The following is a 21,687-nucleotide window of genomic DNA, read 5'->3' on the forward strand; positions in this document are numbered from 1 at the left end:
TTAAGATATTCACAAACATTATTGTCCCTCATTTTGGATAAAATTTATCTTTTTCTTTTTACATATAAGAAAAAAGATATTCAAAGAGCAAAATATTTTAAGTGATAGGTTGCTAAATTTGCCAATTTTCCCTTTAATGTGGTATCATGATTCTCATGTTTTGACTTGGGAGCCATCACAGCAATGATGCCAATTTTCGTTTGGAATTTAGCAAGCTGGACACCAGACCCCAATATTACCACCAACCAAAAATTTGCACAATGCTCTGTTCTATGGACTATCTCCATATAATGAATGGGTCAACTATTATTTGGTGTCTTAAAGCGAAATCAGTTTTTAAGATTTAATATAAAAATTGATAGTATATGATAAATTATTAATTTAATAAGATATACATATTGCCGGATATGATTAAGTTAACTAGGTCTAGACCTTGCTCGAGTGCTTTTAATTGTATATTTTTCTGCCAATCGGACATAATCCAATTATTTGTTTATGGAAGAGTAGATAAATTTGGTTATTTTAATTAGTGAAGTTGTCTCCATTTTCAGCTGCAGTATCTTAACGTACCATTTTGTTAATATTTTTTTTAAAATTCAACTTTGTGGGTGTACGTCGAAAAAGGTAAGGGCATATTAAAATCTTAAAAGGTATTAGTGGATTAGGTTATGATAATGATATAGATTGGATAAACAAATCATGGCTGAGTGGACATATTCTATTTACTTATCTCCTGTGCTTTAGAAAATCCAGACCCTTTGGGTGCCCTATTAGATTCGAGGGTTTTCTTAATTTGTCTTGTAAACGAGATGTAAATATCTTTTCAAAATTTAAAGAGTGATGCCAATATTTTCATTGAAACTAAAGAGTTAGTGAGAGCTGAATTTCAAATGCGGGCCATGATTTATATTCAAAAAATCACGATATTAAAGGTAAACAGAATTGAACCAAATTTATAGAAAATTGGATTTAATTTCTTATTTTATTTAAATTAAACAGTTTGAATAGTTTTCTTTTTCTTTTGAGAATATTCAGTTTGAAACGTTGAATGGAAGAAATGCTGACCCTCTAGTCCAATACATGGTTAATTGAATATAAGTTATGATCAAATTCCATGCTTGGAACATGTGCCTATGGGCTAGAGTCAATGGAGGATCAAATAACCGGCAGACTTGTCAAAAATTAATACTCGTATGGACGGGATAGTCACCACTCCCAACAATGGCAATGGCACTGGCACTGGCAAACATTAGGGGCCAAGGAGTGGGCTGCCATTGGATTGGGACAATATTCCAGCTTCTGTGGGGGCAATTAAAACGTGCAATGATTGTGATTTCCTAATTGCCACGACTCGGCTGTAGTGCCCATCACTGCTCCCATGTCATAAACATTTTCAGCTTCCCCTCCAACAGTGGTTACAAATGAAGAAGACAGGTAAAGATAGAATAGAAAAAAACCCGATAGCAAAAAAGTAACATGCACCAGGCACTGTAGAATTGACATAATGAAATTATAGACTTGAAAGAAGAAGTGTTTTTGTTTCTTTTTTTAGCTTTTGACAATATTTTTGTTTCTTTCATCTCGAGTGGTGGACATATAATGGGATATGCATTGCTGGTGTTCCACTATGTTCATCAGTTGATGTCATAGCTTCATTATAAAGCACTAAAAGGACATCAATTATTATGATATGAATTGTGCAGAAATGTATCAAAAAAAGAAAAAAGGAAACAGAAACCAAAACATTGCAAAAAGTGTTTCTAGACAATGCATATATCACATTCCTTTTTCTATCCAATATATTCTTTTTCCACTAAAGAGTACCATGTTCTTATTTGGAAGTAATGATTGGGCAGGTGCGACTCACAGATATACACATCTTCACTCCGGTGTGGTTTGTATAGCAGAAGGGAGAAAAGAATAGAAATTACAGAAGACATAATTCTGCAATTTATACATGAAAGTGATGGAATAAGCCCTACCACGAGGATTACCTAAGATGTCTTTTCGTTATTTCTTCTTTTATTTTCTTCACACCTCTTTTTAAAAGGAAAAAAGAAGAAGGAAGAAATACTGACCTCACAGGCATATTAGTTGAGCACATTAGAAGATATATAGAAAGGAGAAAGGTAAATCATCGAATTTTCCTCAGGTTTTACTCCTTTCTGGTGGGACTCCGATTCACCCACTTAATTTTCTGATACTCCTGCTAGCATGCGATCCACTTCCTATCCTTATTCTATCTTTTTCTCCCCTATTACTTTTCTTCTTTTCCAGGAAAGGGAACACAAAATCCGTAAAACATAGTATTATCCCATTTCCAATCCTAAAATTCCAGGACCTTTTAACTATAGATGGAAAGCCATCCTGTTATCCACCCAACAAACGGACATTGATTTATCCATTCATGCCTGTGACCCAATTATTTACTGAAAATCATGGACAAATTCCAGATGTTTGCTACAACAACATATTTTTGCTCATTTTCACCAAAAGTCGAGTAAAAGGATTATATTCACCAACTAAAATAAACCTCTGAACACGACAAATTGAAGTTTTAATAGTCCAAGAAAACTTGGGGCAAACTAAATTTACTAATATGGATGTAATTTAGCTGAACGAACACAAGAGGAGGATCTGCAAATAAAGCTGCAGCAACAAATTCTTTTTTCTTTTCCTTTTTTCTTTTTCTCTAAACAAGGAGTAGAATTTCATACGTAACAACGCAACTTAAAAAGAAGAAAGAACTATATTACACAAGTCAAAACTCTCAAGTGAGCTAAGTACCCGCAGTCCACTAAATGTGCATGTCAACTTCAAATGTGGAGACCTTGAAACTTCGCCCTGCTCCTTTTATGGATCCTCCTAAGTAGGATCAACACCAGTTTAAGTTTCATCCGTTGATAATCAGCTACGAGCCTTGCATTGATTGTCTGTATATTCTCACATTTGCCAATACCTCTCATCTGTATGTGATTAGCCACGTTGTCCTATCCTTTTGGTATACATGAACGTTAAAAAGGAAACCAACCAACCACAGCTCTATCTTGTTCATGTTTATATATCCCAATCTTGTTATGATGCAGGCCTTTTGACTAAAAATCAACTGTACAGTAAGTAGCAGTCAGGTACTTGGTAGATTGACTAAGAATGCGATAAAATAAAAAATAAAAATTCTCTTACTTCAGAAGAATATATTTAAACATTACTACCTCCTACATCTCAGACTCAGCAAAGGCAATTACAGGAAAAATTGCCCCAACTTCCATTAGAGACGTTCAGCCCCTGATTATTAAATTCTCTCCTTTTTCTTTTCCTTCAAAAAAATCAATAAATAAATAAAACAGCCCAGAAAATTTTATGGAACATGCTGGATATACATATTTCCTATATGAAATAGGCTAACAGGTTTATCCACCAGGTTGGGCTCAAAGGGAACAGATGCAAGCACTTGCACCATTCCTGAGTGGATGCTTCCAGTAGAAAACCAACTGTGCTTCTTAATCCCAGCGTCAACTAACTGCCAAAGTATCTGTTTGCTCTCAATAATTAACCCCTGCAAAGTTCAATCATGAAGACAAAAGATATCCGATAACCAAATGTGAGGCTCCTCTTTAGTCTTGCCCTCCACTTTAAAATAGAACATTAAATGCCCCCCCCATTCAACCATTCTCATATCACTAGACATAGTGTCCTATGCCAGTGATATATATTAAATATTCACAACAAACATGAACTCTAGTGTTATATACCAGAGAATTCCTGGACTCCACGTCTTCTCATCAATCAAAAGGTAAATGTGGTGAGATAAGGTAACCTTCCTGAAACAATATCGATTATATCAGTTATGACAATAAGATTTATGTTAACTCACATAGAACACAATGAAATCCCTGATCACCTACCTGTTGCCGAAGTTGGTGCTGAAATTCCTCCAGGACCATACCCATTTCTGGGGCGTTCATAGTCCACTGTGCACCCAAATCACAATTAGTTTGGACCTGCAAGGTCTTCAAAATGTCTCAAGCAATAGACAATAGTTTATCCAGTAGATTTAGTAGGATTGGACAAAGAAGCAATGGCAACATAAAGCGGTAAAGATTGAACATTAGCTTTGATTCCTTCCAACTTCAAGTAATTTTGGCTGATATGCAGCACAATAGATGAATCATGTCTTGTAGCTCTAAATGTCACCAGCCGTTCTCTTTTCTCTTTTTCTTGCAGCCAGAAGTCCCATTGATAGTAATTGCAGAATATATGGTAAATCATGACAAGTTCCATAATCCTTCAGCCATACCCTCTCTGGCACCCACTAATAACCAAGTGTAGGTCCCACATGGTAGGACCTATACTCATGTGATTGAGCCCCTGTTTTCTCAATAGCTTCTTAGTCTTAAGATTATTTCATGACTCGCTTAACTTTACACATCCAACACAAGCCAAGAGAAATCCAAAACTTCAGAGGTGTTAAGGTGCCGTCCACCCATAAATCCATGCAAGTACCATACTCTTTTTTTTTTTTTTTTCACCTTAACCCAACTCAGATCCACTTTGACAGAGCTCGGGTATAAGAAATAATGAAAGGAAAAATCACAAATACATGCCATAGAATGGGCTCCCAACACTTGCAATAAAGATTAAGCAACATATATCAGCTCAATAATGATTAGGAAACAAGCTAGCCATATGTACTATGGCCAATGGGCCTACTATGCAAGAACAAAGGATCTGGGCGCCAATAGTGTTATACTAAAGTATATGTCACCATATGTAATATAAAAAAACATGACACTGCACACTGGTTCACAAAACAATATTCTAAGGATGACACAGATAGAAACTAGGTTTATAGCGAGCAAAAGAAACAGAGGCCGTCATTCTTTTTCCTTTTTTTTTCCCCCTCCATATTTTCTCAAAATCATCCACCATAGCCTTAAAATTTAAATCACACATGAGATGCTTTTACAGCCCTGCCTTACCTTAATTTGCAAGGCTGAATATAACTTGGCAACTATAGCACATTTTATCAGTCTCAAAAGAAATTTCCTGAAATTAATAAGATAGATAGATGGAAACTAAATCCAGAATACATTGTCGTATGTATGGAAGCAAGTTACAGTCGCATACAAAATACGAGTGGAAGCATATACAAACCAATGTACTCCAAACCAGTAGTAAACTTCTAGGTTCCACAAACCAAACACGGTACTGAACAAATCTCAGTCAGCCATGCTGACCTCATTCTGTTAACATGAAAATGTCAAGAATTAGATTGTTGGCCAGTATTCCACCAAACAGATAGATCATTTTTAACTTCAGAAATAGCTTACTCCTTGGAAGTCCACATTTATAAATTGCTTGCATAATCTTTGTCTCCTTATTCAGATACTAATAAAAATATCTCTCTGACAGGCATGCAGGTATTAGCCCCATTATGAGAATATAAGTTTATCTACAATAGCAGCCACCTAGATCAAATTGCCAAACTAACTGCTAAGTGTTCCTATTTTTTTCACTTGACCTAGAGATGACACAATCCCAAACATTTGACCTGCTCTTTCTTGATGCCTTAATGACCGAAAACTATTATTTTTCAACAGGTGCTTGCTACAGTCATTAGGATGATGGATCTCACAAAATACTTATATCTTTTGTTTACACTTCATATATATATATATAGTAACAGTTTTATTACCAAGCATCACAGTCTCTGGAATTAATAGACAAATAAGTCGAGATAAGGAAAGAAGATATAACCACTTCTAATAAAACTAATGCAATTAAGGGTGAACCAAAGAGATGCATATAGTCCATCATTAACCATCTCAAGCAGGGTAAAGGCAGGTGTAGCCTGGATATGGTTCCCAATAAATTCCAAGCATGCATTAAAGGTCTTATTGCAAGATTTTTAGCTTGAATGATGTTAAATATAATTTTATTAAGCAAAACCAATTTGAAAGTTAAGGTCTTGCTAACTGATTATCTCTAAATTTATTAACATAAATACACAGGTTATAAGTGCTTGTACAAGATAACAACATGCAAGAAAGAAGTCATGCATGCATTGATGCATAAAATATGCCAAACCCAATATCGTTAATATATGATTTAGAAACTGAGGCTTCATGAAGTTGAAAATTCTAAATTATAAACACTGCACTTTAAAACTCAAAACTGTATTGGATTTCAAACCCTAAAATGACCACACCACAAGCAAGCATCCACACATGCACATAAGGCCTGAAGTTACTCTTTCATCTATTGAGCGCATGCAGGGAAAAGAGAAGCATCAATTATGAAGGCTGAAGTTGCTACCATCTATTGCAAAAGCAGTCCCACTGCTAAAATGTTCACGCCACCACCTTTGGAGTCATGCACTTTATAGATGAAATAGTAACTTCAATCTTTGCAATTGAATTTGTCCACCTCTTAGAGGTGTCAGTCGGAAAAAGGGAAAGAAAAAGCTGAATCCAAGTATAATCACTAAAAATATTAGGAATTCCTTTCCAATGAATTAGAAATATATCTGCTATGTTAAATATAAGAGAAAGAAAAGAAAAAAGTTTCTTTCTTGTTAGCTACATTTTTTTAAGGGGGTGGCACAGAGTAGTTTTGTTGTTTCACATGGTAGCCTTCTAGTTCTAATGGAGATCATACATATTTAGTTAACCATAGCATATATTCATCCCGTGAAACAAGACAAACCCAGAAAAGCTTATTCTGCTTGAATCTCCTTAATTGTGGACAACAACACCTCGTCTCCAGCAGCCAACCGCATCGGCTTTACTAACATGTCTCTGGCCAACTTACCGGCCTGCAATAAGCAGTAGAGAATTAAAAACTAGTGCATCACGACATATTCTAACTATCCCTGAGACCACCAATAACAATGAGAAAGAATTAACACACAACTTACCCTGAATGTATTACATAATGTCTCCACTTCCCGAAGTTTGGTGAGAGGGAGCGAATTCCTCATCTTTGAAATTAATTTCTCAAGGGAATATCTCGTACCAGACAATCCTTTCAATTGGCCTAACAAACAACCTCAATAAATCACCATCCTAAGAAGAAGCATTTAAGGGCAAGCAAGCAACGGCAACAACAAAGAGAACCAAACATTTATCATGCAGATACTGTAGTGAATACTTGAAGCTCACAACACACACAGGAATAATGTGTCTGCTCATATTGCATGGCCAAACAACATACCACTTAGGATTCACAGTATCATCAGCACCAGTATCAAAAAACCTACTAGAGGGACGATCTTGTTGAGACGCTGCCTTCACTTGCTCAACATTACCCAGTATAAGTCTACACCGTACAATATGCTTCTCACCATTCTCATCCACTTCTGCTAATTTGGCACTGAACACAAGCTCCAAAATCATCAAGAAAAGGTAAACCAAGTATAAAAACTATATTATTTACAAAAAAGTTCAAAATGCATTACCTTATATATGGCAATCCAACAGGAGACAAATAGACATCAACTCCATAACTATCAGGGCCATAAACCTTACTACACAAACCAAATCCATGAACTAAAACACTCTCCACATCTTTGACCGATGCGCCATACCAAGCATATATAGCTCTAGCCAAACCACCCTTGTCGGGGGCTGTTTCAGTAACCTCAATTTGCTTTTCGAAAGCGGAGAAACGTGCCTTCTCCAAAGGTGCTTCAACTAACCATTGACGAATTGCTGTTATTGTAACACCAGGATCAACTTTTCTCATTCCATTCAAAAAATAATCTCTAACCTTTGCATAAACAATTTCCCCTTTCACTCAATAACCTACAGCAGTTTGGCCATTTTTCTAAACGCTGTCGGTTCATAGCATCTCCCTTCATTGAAGAACTCATCTCTGGCTCTTCCTTATATAATAGTAACACGAAGCCCTCCCTCTTTCGCTTATTATTACTGTTACCATTATCAATTCGAATTTCAATATCAATTTTTGGACTGTGTGATTGATTCAATTTGAAATCAAAATCTTCACCAATAAATATCTTAGGGAAAAAGCACTTTCCTTTCTTATCAATCCAAGCAATTGATCGTTAAGTACCGGAGTCAAAATCCGTTTGTAACATACGCATGACGTCAAAAAGATACCTTGAGCCAGTAATTGACAAGTCAACTAATGGTTTTACGTTGCAAGAAAGCTGATTTCAGGGAAGCGACGACTTCAGCTGGAAAATTAGTCCAACGACCGTCGTGATTGAAGTACATGAACCGAACAGGAAGAGCACTGCGTTTAAAATTGTCATAATTCCGGCAGCAGTTTGCAGCCGTGGGTGAAATTCTAGGCGGCGGAAAGGAAGATGGTGAGGCAACAGAGATTGGCGAGTTTGTTGGAAATTTAACCCTCGTGGATTCCACCATGTTCTCTGGTGTTTTATGAGCCATAGCTAATAGCGGTATATCAAGTAAAGAAATTAAAAAAAAAAAAAGATTAAAGTTGACGTCTGATTTTATTCTATTCTATTCTTGTCTATGTAAAGTCTGAAATGGAAATGGCTTATTAATAGAACAAGTATAATAAAAAGTAGTAACTTTTGAGAGAAGAATCGTTGGCCATTTATGAATCAATCAAGTTGTTTGCTATACTCATTGATTCCTTGATTTTTATTGCTTCGGTTGCCTGTTAATTTTGATTCTTGTTGTTGTCCGCATAAATCTTTTCCAAAGCATATTCAAAGCAATTTCCAAGCTTTTTTTTATAGCAGAAACAGCAAGCTACTTGAAATCTAAACATTATCGGTTCTTCTTGCCAATTTTCAATCAAATCTTTATTTATTCTGTTTAAGTGTAAAAGATCAAACCATTTTAATTGACCTGAAAATTTATGTTTTAAGAATCTTAATTAATAATTTCTGGACCACTCAATTGATAAACCTTAAATGTTATACATCTTTTTTGATAAAAAGTTGTATGATGTCATCAAAAATCATAAATAACATTTTGCATACAAGAATCTTTTTTTCTTGTTTTCTTCCTGTAGGTAAGGGAAGATAAAGAACCACTCTCAGCTGTTATTGTAAATGGGCTTTCACTGTTGGGCCATACGATTAGAGTCATTAATAAAAATAAAATAAAATAAAAACACGGTGTGTTTCGAGTCGTGGCTTTGTTTGGGTTTTGCTTAGGATGAAACGTTTTTGATACGAACCGGGCTGGTTATCTGATTAAAAACCGGTTCACCAGGTTTTATTTTATCACACCCTGGACTGAACACAAACGGAACAAAATCATTTTAATTTCCGACGACATATCGCAAGCATCCTTTATGAAAAAAAAGACCTAGTTTTTATTTTATTTATATTTATATTTATTTATTTATTTGGATATTGTGGAGGGAACAAGTACATCAGTTCTCATTACTGCTCCAAAATCGCAAACAATCCTGTAAGTATCCTAAATCCCGATTCATTACACATATACACTTATTGCTGTTTCTGTATTTCTGACTATTTCATATTACTTAAGTTGAACAATTAAAAGATTTTCGTGGAATCAAAGGAGTTCCGAGATTCCATTTTTTCCCCCTCAAATTCTCCTGCATTTCACAGTAACCAAGCATAACTCTACCTTACGTTAGTTCTTTTGATCTTTTACTTCAAAGTTGTTAGGGCATGCTAATAGTCGAAATAAACTAGGATTCCTTGTTTATCTATTTTTTGTTTCTCTTTTGAGCTTATTATATTGTGTTTTTAATTAACGCTCTCTAACTTGCAGTGAAGATAGGTTTGCTAAATAATCCATTGGCATGTCTACTGCACTGACGCCGGCTAAGAGGCCGCATGATCGGAACCATACAGAGACTAATGGAAAATCAAAGTTGCAAAAGACAGTTAATTCCCCTGTCCGTGGTGTAGTCTTTCGTATACTCTGTCCTGCGTCCAAAACTGGTGGTATTATTGGTAAAGGTGGTGCAATTATATCCCAAATCCGTCAAGAAACTGGTGCAAAGGTCAGAGTCGAGGAAACTGTCCCTGGAAGTGATGAGAGGGTAGTTATTATCGCAGCAGGTTCTGATAAGGAAATGGAAGTCAATAATGCAGAACAGAATAGAGGTGATAGTGATGATAAGGAGCCCAATGTGGGTGAAGAAAGTAATGGTAAACAAGCTGGTAGTGATGAGGATGATGAAAATAAGGAAACTGTTTCTGTAGAACACTCGACAAAGTCTGTAAGGGAAACCTCATCCTTGCAGAAAGCTTTGGTTCTTGTATTTGAAAGAATGCTTGAAGCGGAACCGGAGATGGATGAAGGGAATGAGGAAAAGAAGAAACCTTCTATGTCTACTTTGAGGTTGCTTGTGCTTTCTAGTCAAGTTGGTTGCCTTTTGGGAAAGGGTGGTAGTGTAATCAAGCAAATGTCAGCGGAAAGCGGCGCGCAGATTCGGATTCTTCCTAGGGATAAACTTCCTATTTGTGCATCACCTACTGATGAACTAGTTCAGGTGATGTGAGATTGCATTATATCTATTGCTTTATTGGTGATTGAGGCCAAATTTTCAGTCATCATGTACATGAAGGGTCGCAATATTATGATACATGGCATTAGAAATGGAATGTAGTATGCCAGTGTTAAAAGTAGAAAGAGACCCTCCAAATTGGATGTATTATTTTGAATTTTTCTTTTAATGAGAATGGAAACTGTGCGCAATTGTCATATTACATGCGAAGAAAATTGCAGGTAGGTTTGGGCATTAGTAGCTTGTTTTGGCTCCTGCAAACTCGAGTGGAGAGCTATGTGTCATCACTATATGCTGGTATCCGCTTCTCACGCAATGAGTAGGTGCATCAACATTAGGACTGCGGCGATGATAGAAGTAGATCGTAATTACTTATTTTGGGAAATAAAATAAGTGCATATCTGAATTATTCTGTGGTGCACATTTTTGATGTCTTATATCAACTTTTACTTATTAAATTTGTTCCATGATTATACTGCAGATCGCGGGAGAGGTTGATGCAATTAGGAAAGCTCTTCAATCAGTTGCCCAGCAGCTTTTGGAGAATCCACCCAAGGATCCTGAAGCTTACCCTCCCATTTCAACAGGCCCTTCGTCTCATTCCTTTGGTCATCCTCTTCCTAGGCCAGAAGCATATCCACCACCATACCACTCTTTTAATGCTCGGGGAACTACTTACGGTGCTGGACCTCGGGAATTTCATGAAGGTGGTATGCCTGGTCGAATGAGGCCTGCTCCTGATATGCTTACCTTTCGCTTACTGTGTCTTGATGAGAAGGTAGGAGGTGTCATTGGAAAAGGAGGAGCAATAATAAAAACTCTTCAACAAGAAACAGGCTGTGAGATCAAAGTTCTGGAAGGGGTTTCTGATTCAGAGGATCGCATTATTCTCATATCTGGTCCAGCAGTATGGTTTGCCTATCTAACGAAGTTCGCTTGTGATAAATGTTCATATTTTATCATTGTGCTCATTCATTCATGTTACGCTGACAACTAATCAACCATTGCAGCACCCAGATGATAGGATATCGGCTGCACAAGATGCAGTTCTTCGTGTACAAACCAGGATTGCTAGGGCTTTACCTTTACCTGAAGGCAAGGAAAAGGCTGTGATTGGAAGGCTTCTTGTCTCCTCCAATCAAATTGGCTGTCTGCTTGGTAAGGGTGGTGCAATCATGGCTGAAATGAGGAAGTCAACCGGTGCATATATTCGTATATTGGGGAAGGATCAAATTCCAAAATGTGCTTCAGAAAATGAAGAAGTGGTTCAGGTGCATTTTTGTTTGTATTTCCTGTAGCTTGACACTGTCGAGCATTTTAGTCCACCAAGTTGCTCCCTTTTTCTTAAATAAAATCCTCTTAGACTGTTCCATGTAAGTTAGTGTTCCTTTCTTGACAGATAAATGGGGAGCATGAAGTAGTTCAAGAAGCACTTCTGCAGATAACCACTAGATTACGCAATCATTTCTTCCGTGATGTATTTCCTTCTATAGATCATCCCTCTAATCCTGCCTTTTTGGATCAAGCACCTCCATTTCCTCCATACATGGGAAGAAGGGAACTCTCACCTCCATTCCATGCATTTCATAGTTTCGATGGCATGGGGGGTCCACCTCCTCCTGTTGGTTTCCATCCCCACGATGATCATTCTCCTTTCATGCATAATATTCATAGACCAGGAATGCCTCCACATTTTGAAAGAAAACCTTGGGGTCCTCAGGTAAAGAGTGATCTTGTGAATTATTGTTGAGCTTCTTAAGGATGCAACCTAAACTTTAAAGAATATGCTGGCTACATCTTTGACCATCCCATTTCCACCTTGGGTATTTAGGACTAAATGTTGAAACATCTTTGAAGCTTACTGTTGAAAATACATCCAAGTCTAAATGTCATTTTTTTCTACTATTTTATGTAAGCTGTGGCTTTATCTGTCCTTCTTGAACTGGCTTGCAGGGACTTATGGAAGCTGGTGGACCGATGGGCTTGCCGGAATTTGGAGGGCATCCTCAAAGAAGAATTTCAGGTTTTGGAGGGTATGTATATTGAGTTCTTCGAAGTTCTTCTTTCATTTAATCTTAGGGTTTTAATTTTCAAATTTTCATCTTAATGTTGCATGTATTCTTTCCTCATTTTATCGTCTTACATGTTTGTAGTGTAAACCATCCTGCTATTATCACAAGTACAACTGTTGAAGTTGTTGTTCCTCGTTCTGTGGTCCCTGTAATATATGGAGAAGATGGTGCATGTTTGAAACAAATTCGCCAGGTAAGTTCTTGGTTGGATACATAGTACTGCAGTTACAGACTTTTTGAATATACAAAAAATGTCATCCACCAAACACATCAGTGAGACAGAGAGGTGGGGGCATCTCTAAAGTGGAGAATCATGAGATACATTTGTGTGATTATTATGTCCTGCTTGAAATTATTTATTTAACTAATCAACCTAGATAATAAAATACCGGTCTAAGTGATAGAGGATCTCTTCATTTTGGTGCATTCAAAGTGTCATAGTGCCAGCTTTGAACTAATTTCTTATTTGATTGGAGAAAAAGGATGTTTTAAGGAAATACAATAATCCTCATTGTGATTTTTTGATCCAAGACATGTTCTAATACATCAGGATATATTTAGCCACCTGGATTGAGGTGGGTCCGGTGTTATTAATATATTGTATCTATTTATCATTTTAATTCAGAAAACTCGGGAGAATATCCCTGCTATTTTTCTAATTGAATATTGTGTGTATGGAATGTTTGCATATATGAGGCGATGCATATGCATTTGCTATTTTGCTTAAACTTTTCTTCACCTGCCTTAACTTGGAATTTCAATCTGCTATCTTGGTTCTCTTTGCTGTCTGATTGGCAGAGACCTGGTTGACATCATATTAAAACCTGTTCAGCCTTCTCTTGATTTTTTCCCTCAAGTTTATGTATGATAATATTATTTCATATATGTTCCTTGTCAGTCAGCCTAAGTCCAATTTCTCTACCAATATTTAGCTTGGTAGTTTGCTAGTTTCCAATTATATATGTTATTCTCCTGCATCTGTGCTAGATGTTTATTTTCTGGTTTTCAAAGTTCTCTTTATCAAATGTTTCTATTAATGAAAGAAGCTTTGATCTATGGTTTAAAAAATTCCAATGTCTCAGATTTCGGATGCAAAAATTACCGTTACTGAGCCAAAGCCTGGAGCAGCAGAAACTGTAATTATAATATCTGGGACACCTGAACAGACTCATGCAGCTCAGAGTCTTATTCAAGCATTTGTCATGAGTGAAAGGGAGTCCGCTTGATTTTACATAGAGGTGATATTTATAAACACCCGCCTAACCCTCTCCTTCCCCCAGCCCTGGATTGGCAAATTTTAAAGTTCCACATAGATATTTACTTGTACTGTATTGGTCAATTATTTTACTGATTACTCTTTTCCGTCATTGTATTTGCAGAAGGAACTAAATTAGCAAGCGTGGACTCTTAATAGGGCTTCCCACGATCTAAAGAATGAAGATAGATACAAATCTAACTTGGCAGTTCTTGTGAGTACAATGAAACCTGTCTGAACTTTATGCTGAAAAGATGACATACTTCTCAGATAATTTATTATCTTGATGGCTGCCATGCTTGTTCAATCTCATATGAAGAGAAGTGAGTGGTCAAAATGTACCTATGGCATCCATTAGAGTTGGCCAACAAAGCTTACATTTTTGTGTTTTCTGAATGATAAAAATTATTAGTAGACTGCAATCAAGGTCTTTGATTAATACTGACTCAGCCTGGTTTTTTGCGAGGATTTGCCTTTTAGAACATTTTCCCACATTAGAATTCAGTCACAGACTCTTTCACCTGTCAAAATCAATTTGCAAATATCCTATATGTCTCCTACTTCTATTAGAATTCCCAAAACATTTAGCTACTGTTATTTTTCTCAAGGAGGTTGACTTTTCTTTACGAGCTACTAGCCCAATGCAACATTTTACTAGTGTTAGTTTCTTAATGATTGATTACTTTCTTTTTTTTCACCAGCTAGTAATCTAGTACATGTAGTTTATGAAGGCAGTAACATTCAGTTTTCTCCTGAAAAGAGAACCAAGTTCTCTAAGTGATTTTTTTTTCTTTTTTCATTTTTATGTTGACTGGTTACTGTCCAAAGAGTCATATCAGCATTTATATAGAGAATCTCATCCAAATTGGCTTAATAAAAGACTATGAATCCAAAAGTGCTTCCAATTTGATCCATGAGACACCAAGTCACTTGGTGTTTTCTTCTGTAAAGAACTCATTGGCTTTATATTGCATGATGGGTCGATAGGACTAAATACTTCTTTGCTATCTCTCTTTCTGTTATGTTTGTCTTATATAATTAAGTCAAGAACATGAAAGAGAAAATGCAACTTTTGTGTATTGAATCAGTACAATGACTGATGATTAAGACACTTGATTGTTGTTCTTATTATGGAGGTTTATTTGACCTCTTGAGGATAGGAGATTGAAGTTGTTGGTAGGAGTTAGACTCCTTCAGATGCTGAAGTCCCAAAGTGCTCGTACAGTGGAGGTGAGGACAGGACATATATATTTTAACCGAAAGTTAGAAGGAAAACCATTCTGGTAGATGAGAATCGAAGATGAGAGAAGAAGTGTGATACTTGTAGGATTCAGACTTTAGCTCAAGATTAGGCATTTTCAATTGAAGACTTCGAAATGCAAATTCTGCCAAATTCTTGAGCATACAACAGTGAAATTGGTTCTTTAGTTGCTGAAATTTTCATTTTTGGTCATCAGAGAGGGAAACACCATGTCTTTTAAGACAATGAATGCTATTGCTACTAAATTCATCTTTATCACCTCAATTTATGAAAATGGTAGGATCTATCACTGCTTTTTAGTACTTAAAAATAAAGAGGTAATATGTTTGCTGTGGACCCAGTGATGAAGCAAGATCTTTGGGCAGAGTTGCTCATGGGTTCAAGACTGGTCAACTGAGGAATAGTTGAGAGTTTTAAAACCTCATAATTATACAGAATCTGCTGTTTGCAATACCTGTGATGACTGATTCACAGTTCCTAGGTCAATGCTATCACAAAAATCTAGTGAGGACCATCTCCTACTTAAAACACATTGGCTACCATTTAGGCATTCTCATCATGTTGCGATGATTTCATTAATGATTGATAAAAAAAAAATGTCGAAATTTAGGATATCCCAATTTTATCTTGCCTGGTTATGGAGTCTTGGTGGAGAAATCATGGGTTTGTTGGCAAAACGAAAATAGCAGCTTTACTGCTCTAAATTGATAGAGTTGTACCGGTACATGCATTTTTTGATACCGGAGAACACCAAGGGAGCAAAAGTTACTTATCTACTGAAAAATCTTACCTCGTTGAGGGGTAAAGATACTATTGGCAATGGATTATTGCTCAGATTGGAAGGGCTTGTAGGTCTTGAGAGAGTTGATGAGACCTTCAACGGATCCTGCTGCAGCAAGAAGTGATACTACCAAGCAAGCCAAAGTCAATATTTTCAGCCATATCCATGTGAAAGAGAACTTTGGTATTCTTGTGCGTGTGATGTACATTTCTATGGGAAAATATACTGTCAATGGCCAGAATGCAGCTGCCCCAATAAGACCCAAGAAATCGTTGAAGAATGGGAGGATCATGGCAACTATAGCTGTGACTATGACGTACAGTGTTCTCCACACCAATCTGAATGTGCTGAGATAATAAACTCCGAGAAATGGGATGTTAATGGCGTATTCAGTTGTTATGAACTTGTTCTCTGGCCACCTTTGGCGGCTACTCTTCTCCATAAAACTGAAGATTGGCTGGCAGAAGACCTGGGGATCGAAATCATTTTAGACAGGCTAGCCAGGTAGGTAGGTAGATACATACTATAGATGAAAGCAGTGAATAATGTTTTCTTAAAGGAACTTACCTGATAGGCTCCTATGAGGTGGATGGCGATGCACACATTAGCAATGTCAATGAGCCAAAAAGGTTCGTAGAATCCAAACCCAGTGAGGAAATTGCCGGGAGCATCATTTCCAAATGCTGCATAACCAATGCAACCACATAAGATGTAGAACATGGTTGTTGTTACGATGCCAACAAAGGATGCCTTTTTCATAGCTTTGTTCTCTGGAGGACCTGATTTGATTGTGTCCTGCAATTTCGTGTGATTATTAGCTTCTGTGAGCATTCTTACGGGATATGTTACCAGTTAACGGCTTTAGTTTCTTAAAGTCAACTAATTCGAGAGCTTTTAAGAAAAGAAAATCATCAACTGTAAATCACATCTTTCTGATAGAATTTTAAGTCTAATGAAGGTAGTAAATCTTCATATAAAAGTTATAGAATCTGTTGGTTCTTAAGGTCTACTTAATGAATTGGCCATGTCGAAAAAAGAGTGGTTTTTTATGAAGAAAAACTGGCCGAATAAATGAAAGGACCTCTCAGTCTCAGAGAGCGACAAGGCTACACTCAAAAGATGAGACAAATTTGTAATAGGGGATTGCAGGTTCAGTAGTAGGGCCTTAGAAGGTGATGCAAGAGTAAGAAGGTGGGCTGTTTAACTTCTTTCTAAACAGGCAATCAAATTCACTTGCCTAAGTTGTAAGCAGTGGTCCACCATCCTATCCCTTTTTCCACTATTGTCCATGAGAAATCTACACAACCCACTAACTACTGTGCAAGTTAACACCCCCCCAGCCTAGGGAGAGAAAGAGTCTCCTCTCCTGTATTTGGAAAATCTGGGCTTTCTTGGGTCCTTATGGAACAGTGCATACGCGTGATTAACTTGCTTGCCAATTCAATCAGGATACACTCGACAGAGCCAGAGAGGTGAATGTGCAACTTGCCAATTCAATCACTCCCTTGGTAGGACCTACCTTACACTTTAGGACTCATAAAATTAGACATTCTACCATTATTATATTATACTCTACTTATGAATTATGCATTGCTTTGACGAGGCTGGTGCTTCTGGAAACACCTCCACTTCAATATTTCCTTTTAAGAAATTACCAGCCAACATCCGGCAGACAACATCTTCGCAGTAGCAGCCAACCAACCCTATGTCAACATTTAATCCGGCACACTTTCCAATCTCTTATTTTCCTTTCGTTTTACATTATAAAGACTAGTTTCAATTTCTATCCAAAATAAAAGAAAAATACCAAATGTATTAAATCTAATCAAATCAACCTTTTAATGTAAGCCATGGCAGTCTCTTCATCTTCCTAAAAAAGAAAAGAAAAAATTGTTTTTCTTTTATGAAAAGAGTTTTAGGATGAAATTGACTTGCCTGTATCTCTATAAGCACTGTAGAATAAGCATAAGCAAAAGCAATGTCCCCAATAGATTGGAATGCCCTCCATATCTTCTGTGCTGCTGTCACGTCCACCCCAACTGTGGTTCCTGTAATGCTTGTCCTTACATGCTCCCCACCTTCATATGACCATATAGTTAAGTTAATTACGTACTGGAAAAATTGTTAAATAGATTTAGCCTACTGATTGATCTATGATCAAAATCATACAATAACATAATATTATTTATTAATTACTAAATTTGCATTAATTGATTTAATTATAAATGTGTAATTATAATACAATATAAATCATGTTGTTAAAAAATAAAATCCCATGTGAGGGTTAAATTCACTTTTTCTATGAATAACTCATTAGATTGAGTTTATTTAAAAAATTATCAACCAAAATGACGCATACAAACACCATATTTTCAAAAAAATTGAAGAAGTTCTAATGATATTTAATGGGCTGTAATAGATTTATTTTAACAGAGATGGCTTTTTCTTGGACAAATTAACAGAGATAATGGGTTGTAATAGTTATTACTATAGCAGACATTGACTCTATTGGTATAAGTTATCGCTAATTTCAAGTGAATAAGTTACTGCTAATTTCAAGTGAAGATCACGGATTCAGAAGACTGTATAGTCAAAGTGCCACTTGCTATAAGAGAAAAGTTACCCCTGTACAAAATTTACCTGCTACTTTTGCTATGGAGAGACCAAGGCCAATAGAAGAATAGGCAAAAGACATAACTGCGGCAAGAACTGAGAGCCACGAGAGCTTATGGAAGTTCGGTATTTGACTTAGGATAATTTGGATACAAGCAAAGATGATCATGTATGGATTGTTTGACGTGTGGCACTTTGCAGCATGCCCATGCCTGTGGAAACAATTTGACCTCTTCACAGCCCTGATCACAAATAAATATTAATTAAATTAAATTATATATTGGAACGACTCAGTGACATAAAAAGATATATGTTTATTTGGAGCTTAATTAATTAAAAAATAAAGTTTAACAGACTTTTTTGATTGTTACTTACACCATGCTAATAGATGCTGTAATAGTGTAACCAACGGTGATTCCTACTAGATTTGCATACTGAGATATCCCGCAGAAGGTAACTTTCCACCCTCCTGTATATGTATATACACAAAGTTAAAGAAGTTGGATCATCAATACCAAATCAGAGATTTTAAAGTGGGTCCATGCATCTTTTTTTGTAATAGATCATCGTAGTAACATGTTTCACCTAAGTTTGCTCTCACAGCGTCCATGTAGGTATAGTTTCTCTTGCCAGTGACAGGATCAGGCGACCTGTAGGAATCTGCTAGAAGAGTTGAAGTGAAAAATGTAATGAAAGAGAACGCCATGAGAATAACTGGCCCGGCCACCCAGCCTAATTGAGCTATTGCCCATGCCAGAGATAACACTCCTGACCCTATCACAGCGGTGATGATATGAGCACTGGCAGTTAACCATGTCCCTAACAAGAACAAGAAGAACCCATTAGAGATTGAAAGAATACATACAGTGTCGTGTCAAAAGAGGGAAAACAATATGTCTCTGTTTATATACCGGTTCTTTTAGGTCGACCGTCATCATCTACGTTCTTGCGAACTCCACCATTTTCATATCCTTCTACATCTACCTGTTCCAAGTACATGCTGCTAGGTTGCATCTCTTTGGCCATTTCTCTCTCCCTCTCCCTCTTTCTGTCTTAGTATCTTCAGTCTCTTTGCGCATGCGCGCGCGTGTTTATGGTAGTTAACGAAGCAGAGAAGGGGGAAAAAGTGTGATGGGAATTAAACAAATTAATAATTTAATAAAAGTGGAGAGTATCAAAGTCAGCAGTGTTTCTTCTGTTCAGTGCCAATATAATCTTGAGAACCCAAAAAATATAGGCCCTTAACGAAACTATAAACCAAAGAAACCAACGACCCAATATAGCAAAAGAAAAAAGGAAAAAAAAAAAAGAATAATCAGCTACAAAGATTCAAGTAGCTAAAGAGGAAAAAGAAAAACATAATAAGCTATAGCAGGGTTCTCTCTCTGTGCACCATGGATGGTGGGAATTAGAGGGAAGAAGAGAAGTGTGGTCTCACATTTAAAATAACCCTTATAATAAGGTCCCCACTCTGCTTTGGTGTTATTTGGGTTTGGACCATCCAAGAAGAATCTTTTGTATGGTAACCACTCATTTATGTGTAAAATTTTTGGATTCAACTGTGCTACAACATCATTGTTATTTCTTCCTCCACTTTAGCTTAGTCGGTTTCTTTCTTTTCCTTTTCCTTTTTTTTTTTGTTGTTGTCGATATTACGTACCTGGATTAATATTCTTAGGTGTCCTTTGGAGACTTCGAAAACTACATATCTACAAATTACTAGCGTTTAATCTTTGAATACACTGGTAATAATCTCATTTGATTTTGATATTCTAGCCTCTTCCGGTTTTGATGAATATCCGACAATGGAATTATTGTCTTCTTTAATTTTTCCTCATTCACATTATCAGAGCAAATCAAGGATGACAAATGTCAATAAGAGTGTGTAAAGTTGTGAGGAAGGTGGAGAAATCTGATAGGGGCATCAATAATTTTCTTTTTTAGATCATTTGACAAATTTGTTGCAAATTAGTGAAACTTACTGTCATAGTTGTTGAATTAGTATTTGTTGAACTATTATAGTTGTTGAATTAGTCTTTGCTGAATAAGTCTATTCTGTTTGAAGTTTTTCTTTTATTTAGGAAACTGATGTTAGTTTCCTTTTATTTAGGAGTTAGTGGCTTTTATTTAGGCAAATAACTCAGAAGACACGTGTGTGTTGGTTGAGATATTTTAATGCATTTTTTAGTATTTATAAAGTTGTAATCGTTGTTTGATTTATGATTATTTTTTAGTAATAAAAGTTCAGTTTAAAAAGGATCTTCTATGCTTTCTCTTTGGCTGTTTCTTGGCTTTATATTTCTTACATGGTATGAGAGCTTAGTTGCTTATTAAGTGTTTGATTTTATTACTCAATGAAGATGAATGGTGGAAGCAGTGTCTTTGTAGACAAGCTTGTTGGTAACAATTATAGTTACTGGAAGCTATGCATGGAAGCTTATTTACAAGGGCAGGATTTGTGGGATCTTATCTCTGGTGATGCAGCTGTAATTCCAGAAGATACACCACAAAATGCCGAGTTGCGGAGGAAGTGGAAGATTAAGTGTGGCAAGGCTTTGTTTGCTTTGCGAACATCGATCAGTCAGGAGTACATAGAGCACGTTCGTAATATGAAGTCACCAAAGCAAGTGTGGGAGACACTTGAAAGGTTGTTCACTCAAAAGAACACTGCAGTATTTGGAGAACGAACTTGCTAGGATGACACAACATAATCTTTCAGTTTCAGAATATTTTCTGAAACTTAAAACCTTGTGTTCTGAAATTTCAGGATTGGATACAGAGGAGCCGGTGAGTGAAGCTCATTTACGTCGTTATCTTATTCGCGGATTATGGAAAGAGTTTATGCCCTTTATCTTCTCGATATAAGGGTGGGCAAATCAACCTTCTATTATTGAGCTGGAGAATTTGCTCTCAAATCAAGAAGCATTGGTGAAACAAATGGGCGGCATCAACAAGCTGTCTCCCTCTCAGGTGGAGGATGCTCTTTACAGAAAAGACAAAGCAAAAAGCAATTATTACTCCAAGCATGCTTCAGGTGACAGCAAGCAATTCAAAACTAAATGGCAGTTCAGAGGTAATTCAAAAAACTGTTATAGGTGTGGAAAGCTGGGACACTTAAAGCGCAATTGTCATGTGAAGGTGGTGTGTAATCGGTGCGAAAAATCATGTCATATTAAACAAAATTGTCTTGTAAATCTCACAGGAGCAAATGTTGCCCATG

At 36.6% G+C, this 21,687-nt stretch overlaps 2 protein-coding genes and 1 pseudogene across 2 annotated transcripts; 1 reads left to right on the forward strand and 2 right to left on the reverse strand.

The window, feature by feature from the left end:
• Nucleotides 1-3,417: 3,417 nt before the first annotated feature.
• LOC8288084 lies at nucleotides 3,418-8,765 on the reverse strand (annotated as a pseudogene).
• A 463-nt stretch (nucleotides 8,766-9,228) lies between these two features.
• LOC8288083 (KH domain-containing protein HEN4) lies at nucleotides 9,229-14,277 on the forward strand. The gene is made up of 9 exons (XM_002509968.4): nucleotides 9,229-9,413; nucleotides 9,744-10,470; nucleotides 10,967-11,392; nucleotides 11,496-11,756; nucleotides 11,885-12,205; nucleotides 12,439-12,518; nucleotides 12,639-12,750; nucleotides 13,640-13,795; nucleotides 13,937-14,277. Exons 2-8 carry the CDS (start codon nucleotides 9,775-9,777, stop codon nucleotides 13,781-13,783), a joined length of 2,040 nt encoding a protein of 679 aa, XP_002510014.1. The 5' UTR covers nucleotides 9,229-9,413; nucleotides 9,744-9,774; the 3' UTR covers nucleotides 13,784-13,795; nucleotides 13,937-14,277.
• A 1,460-nt stretch (nucleotides 14,278-15,737) lies between these two features.
• Nucleotides 15,738-19,864, reverse strand: LOC8288082 (amino acid permease 6). Its single transcript, XM_002509967.4, has 7 exons — nucleotides 19,379-19,864; nucleotides 19,053-19,286; nucleotides 18,843-18,936; nucleotides 18,495-18,709; nucleotides 17,790-17,932; nucleotides 16,422-16,649; nucleotides 15,738-16,323 (listed from the first exon to the last, which is right to left on the reverse strand). The coding sequence occupies exons 1-7, from the start codon at nucleotides 19,491-19,493 to the stop codon at nucleotides 15,898-15,900; spliced, it is 1,455 nt and encodes a 484-aa protein (XP_002510013.2). The 5' UTR covers nucleotides 19,494-19,864; the 3' UTR covers nucleotides 15,738-15,897.
• Between the last annotated feature and the right edge of the window lie 1,823 nt (nucleotides 19,865-21,687).

The sequence above is a fragment of the Ricinus communis genome, chromosome 2 (assembly GCF_019578655.1).
Source record: "Ricinus communis isolate WT05 ecotype wild-type chromosome 2, ASM1957865v1, whole genome shotgun sequence".
Taxonomy (NCBI): Eukaryota; Viridiplantae; Streptophyta; class Magnoliopsida; order Malpighiales; family Euphorbiaceae; genus Ricinus; species Ricinus communis.

Bases quoted from the DNA above. Each gene is read 5' to 3' on its own strand.
- LOC8288083 (XM_002509968.4), top strand. From the start codon at position 9,775: ATGTCTACTGCACTGACGCCGGCTAAGAGGCCGCATGATCGGAACCAT. The intron at 10,471-10,966 runs GTGATGTGAGAT...ATTATACTGCAG, and splicing joins CTACTGATGAACTAGTTCAG to ATCGCGGGAGAGGTTGATGC. The intron at 12,751-13,639 runs GTAAGTTCTTGG...CCAATGTCTCAG, and splicing joins GTTTGAAACAAATTCGCCAG to ATTTCGGATGCAAAAATTAC.
- LOC8288082 (XM_002509967.4), bottom strand. From the start codon at position 19,493: ATGGCCAAAGAGATGCAACCTAGCAGCATGTACTTGGAACAGGTAGAT. The intron at 19,287-19,378 runs GTATATAAACAG...TGTTCTTGTTAG, and splicing joins CGGTCGACCTAAAAGAACCG to GGACATGGTTAACTGCCAGT. The intron at 18,710-18,842 runs GTAAGTAACAAT...ATTTGTGATCAG, and splicing joins ACAGCATCTATTAGCATGGT to GGCTGTGAAGAGGTCAAATT.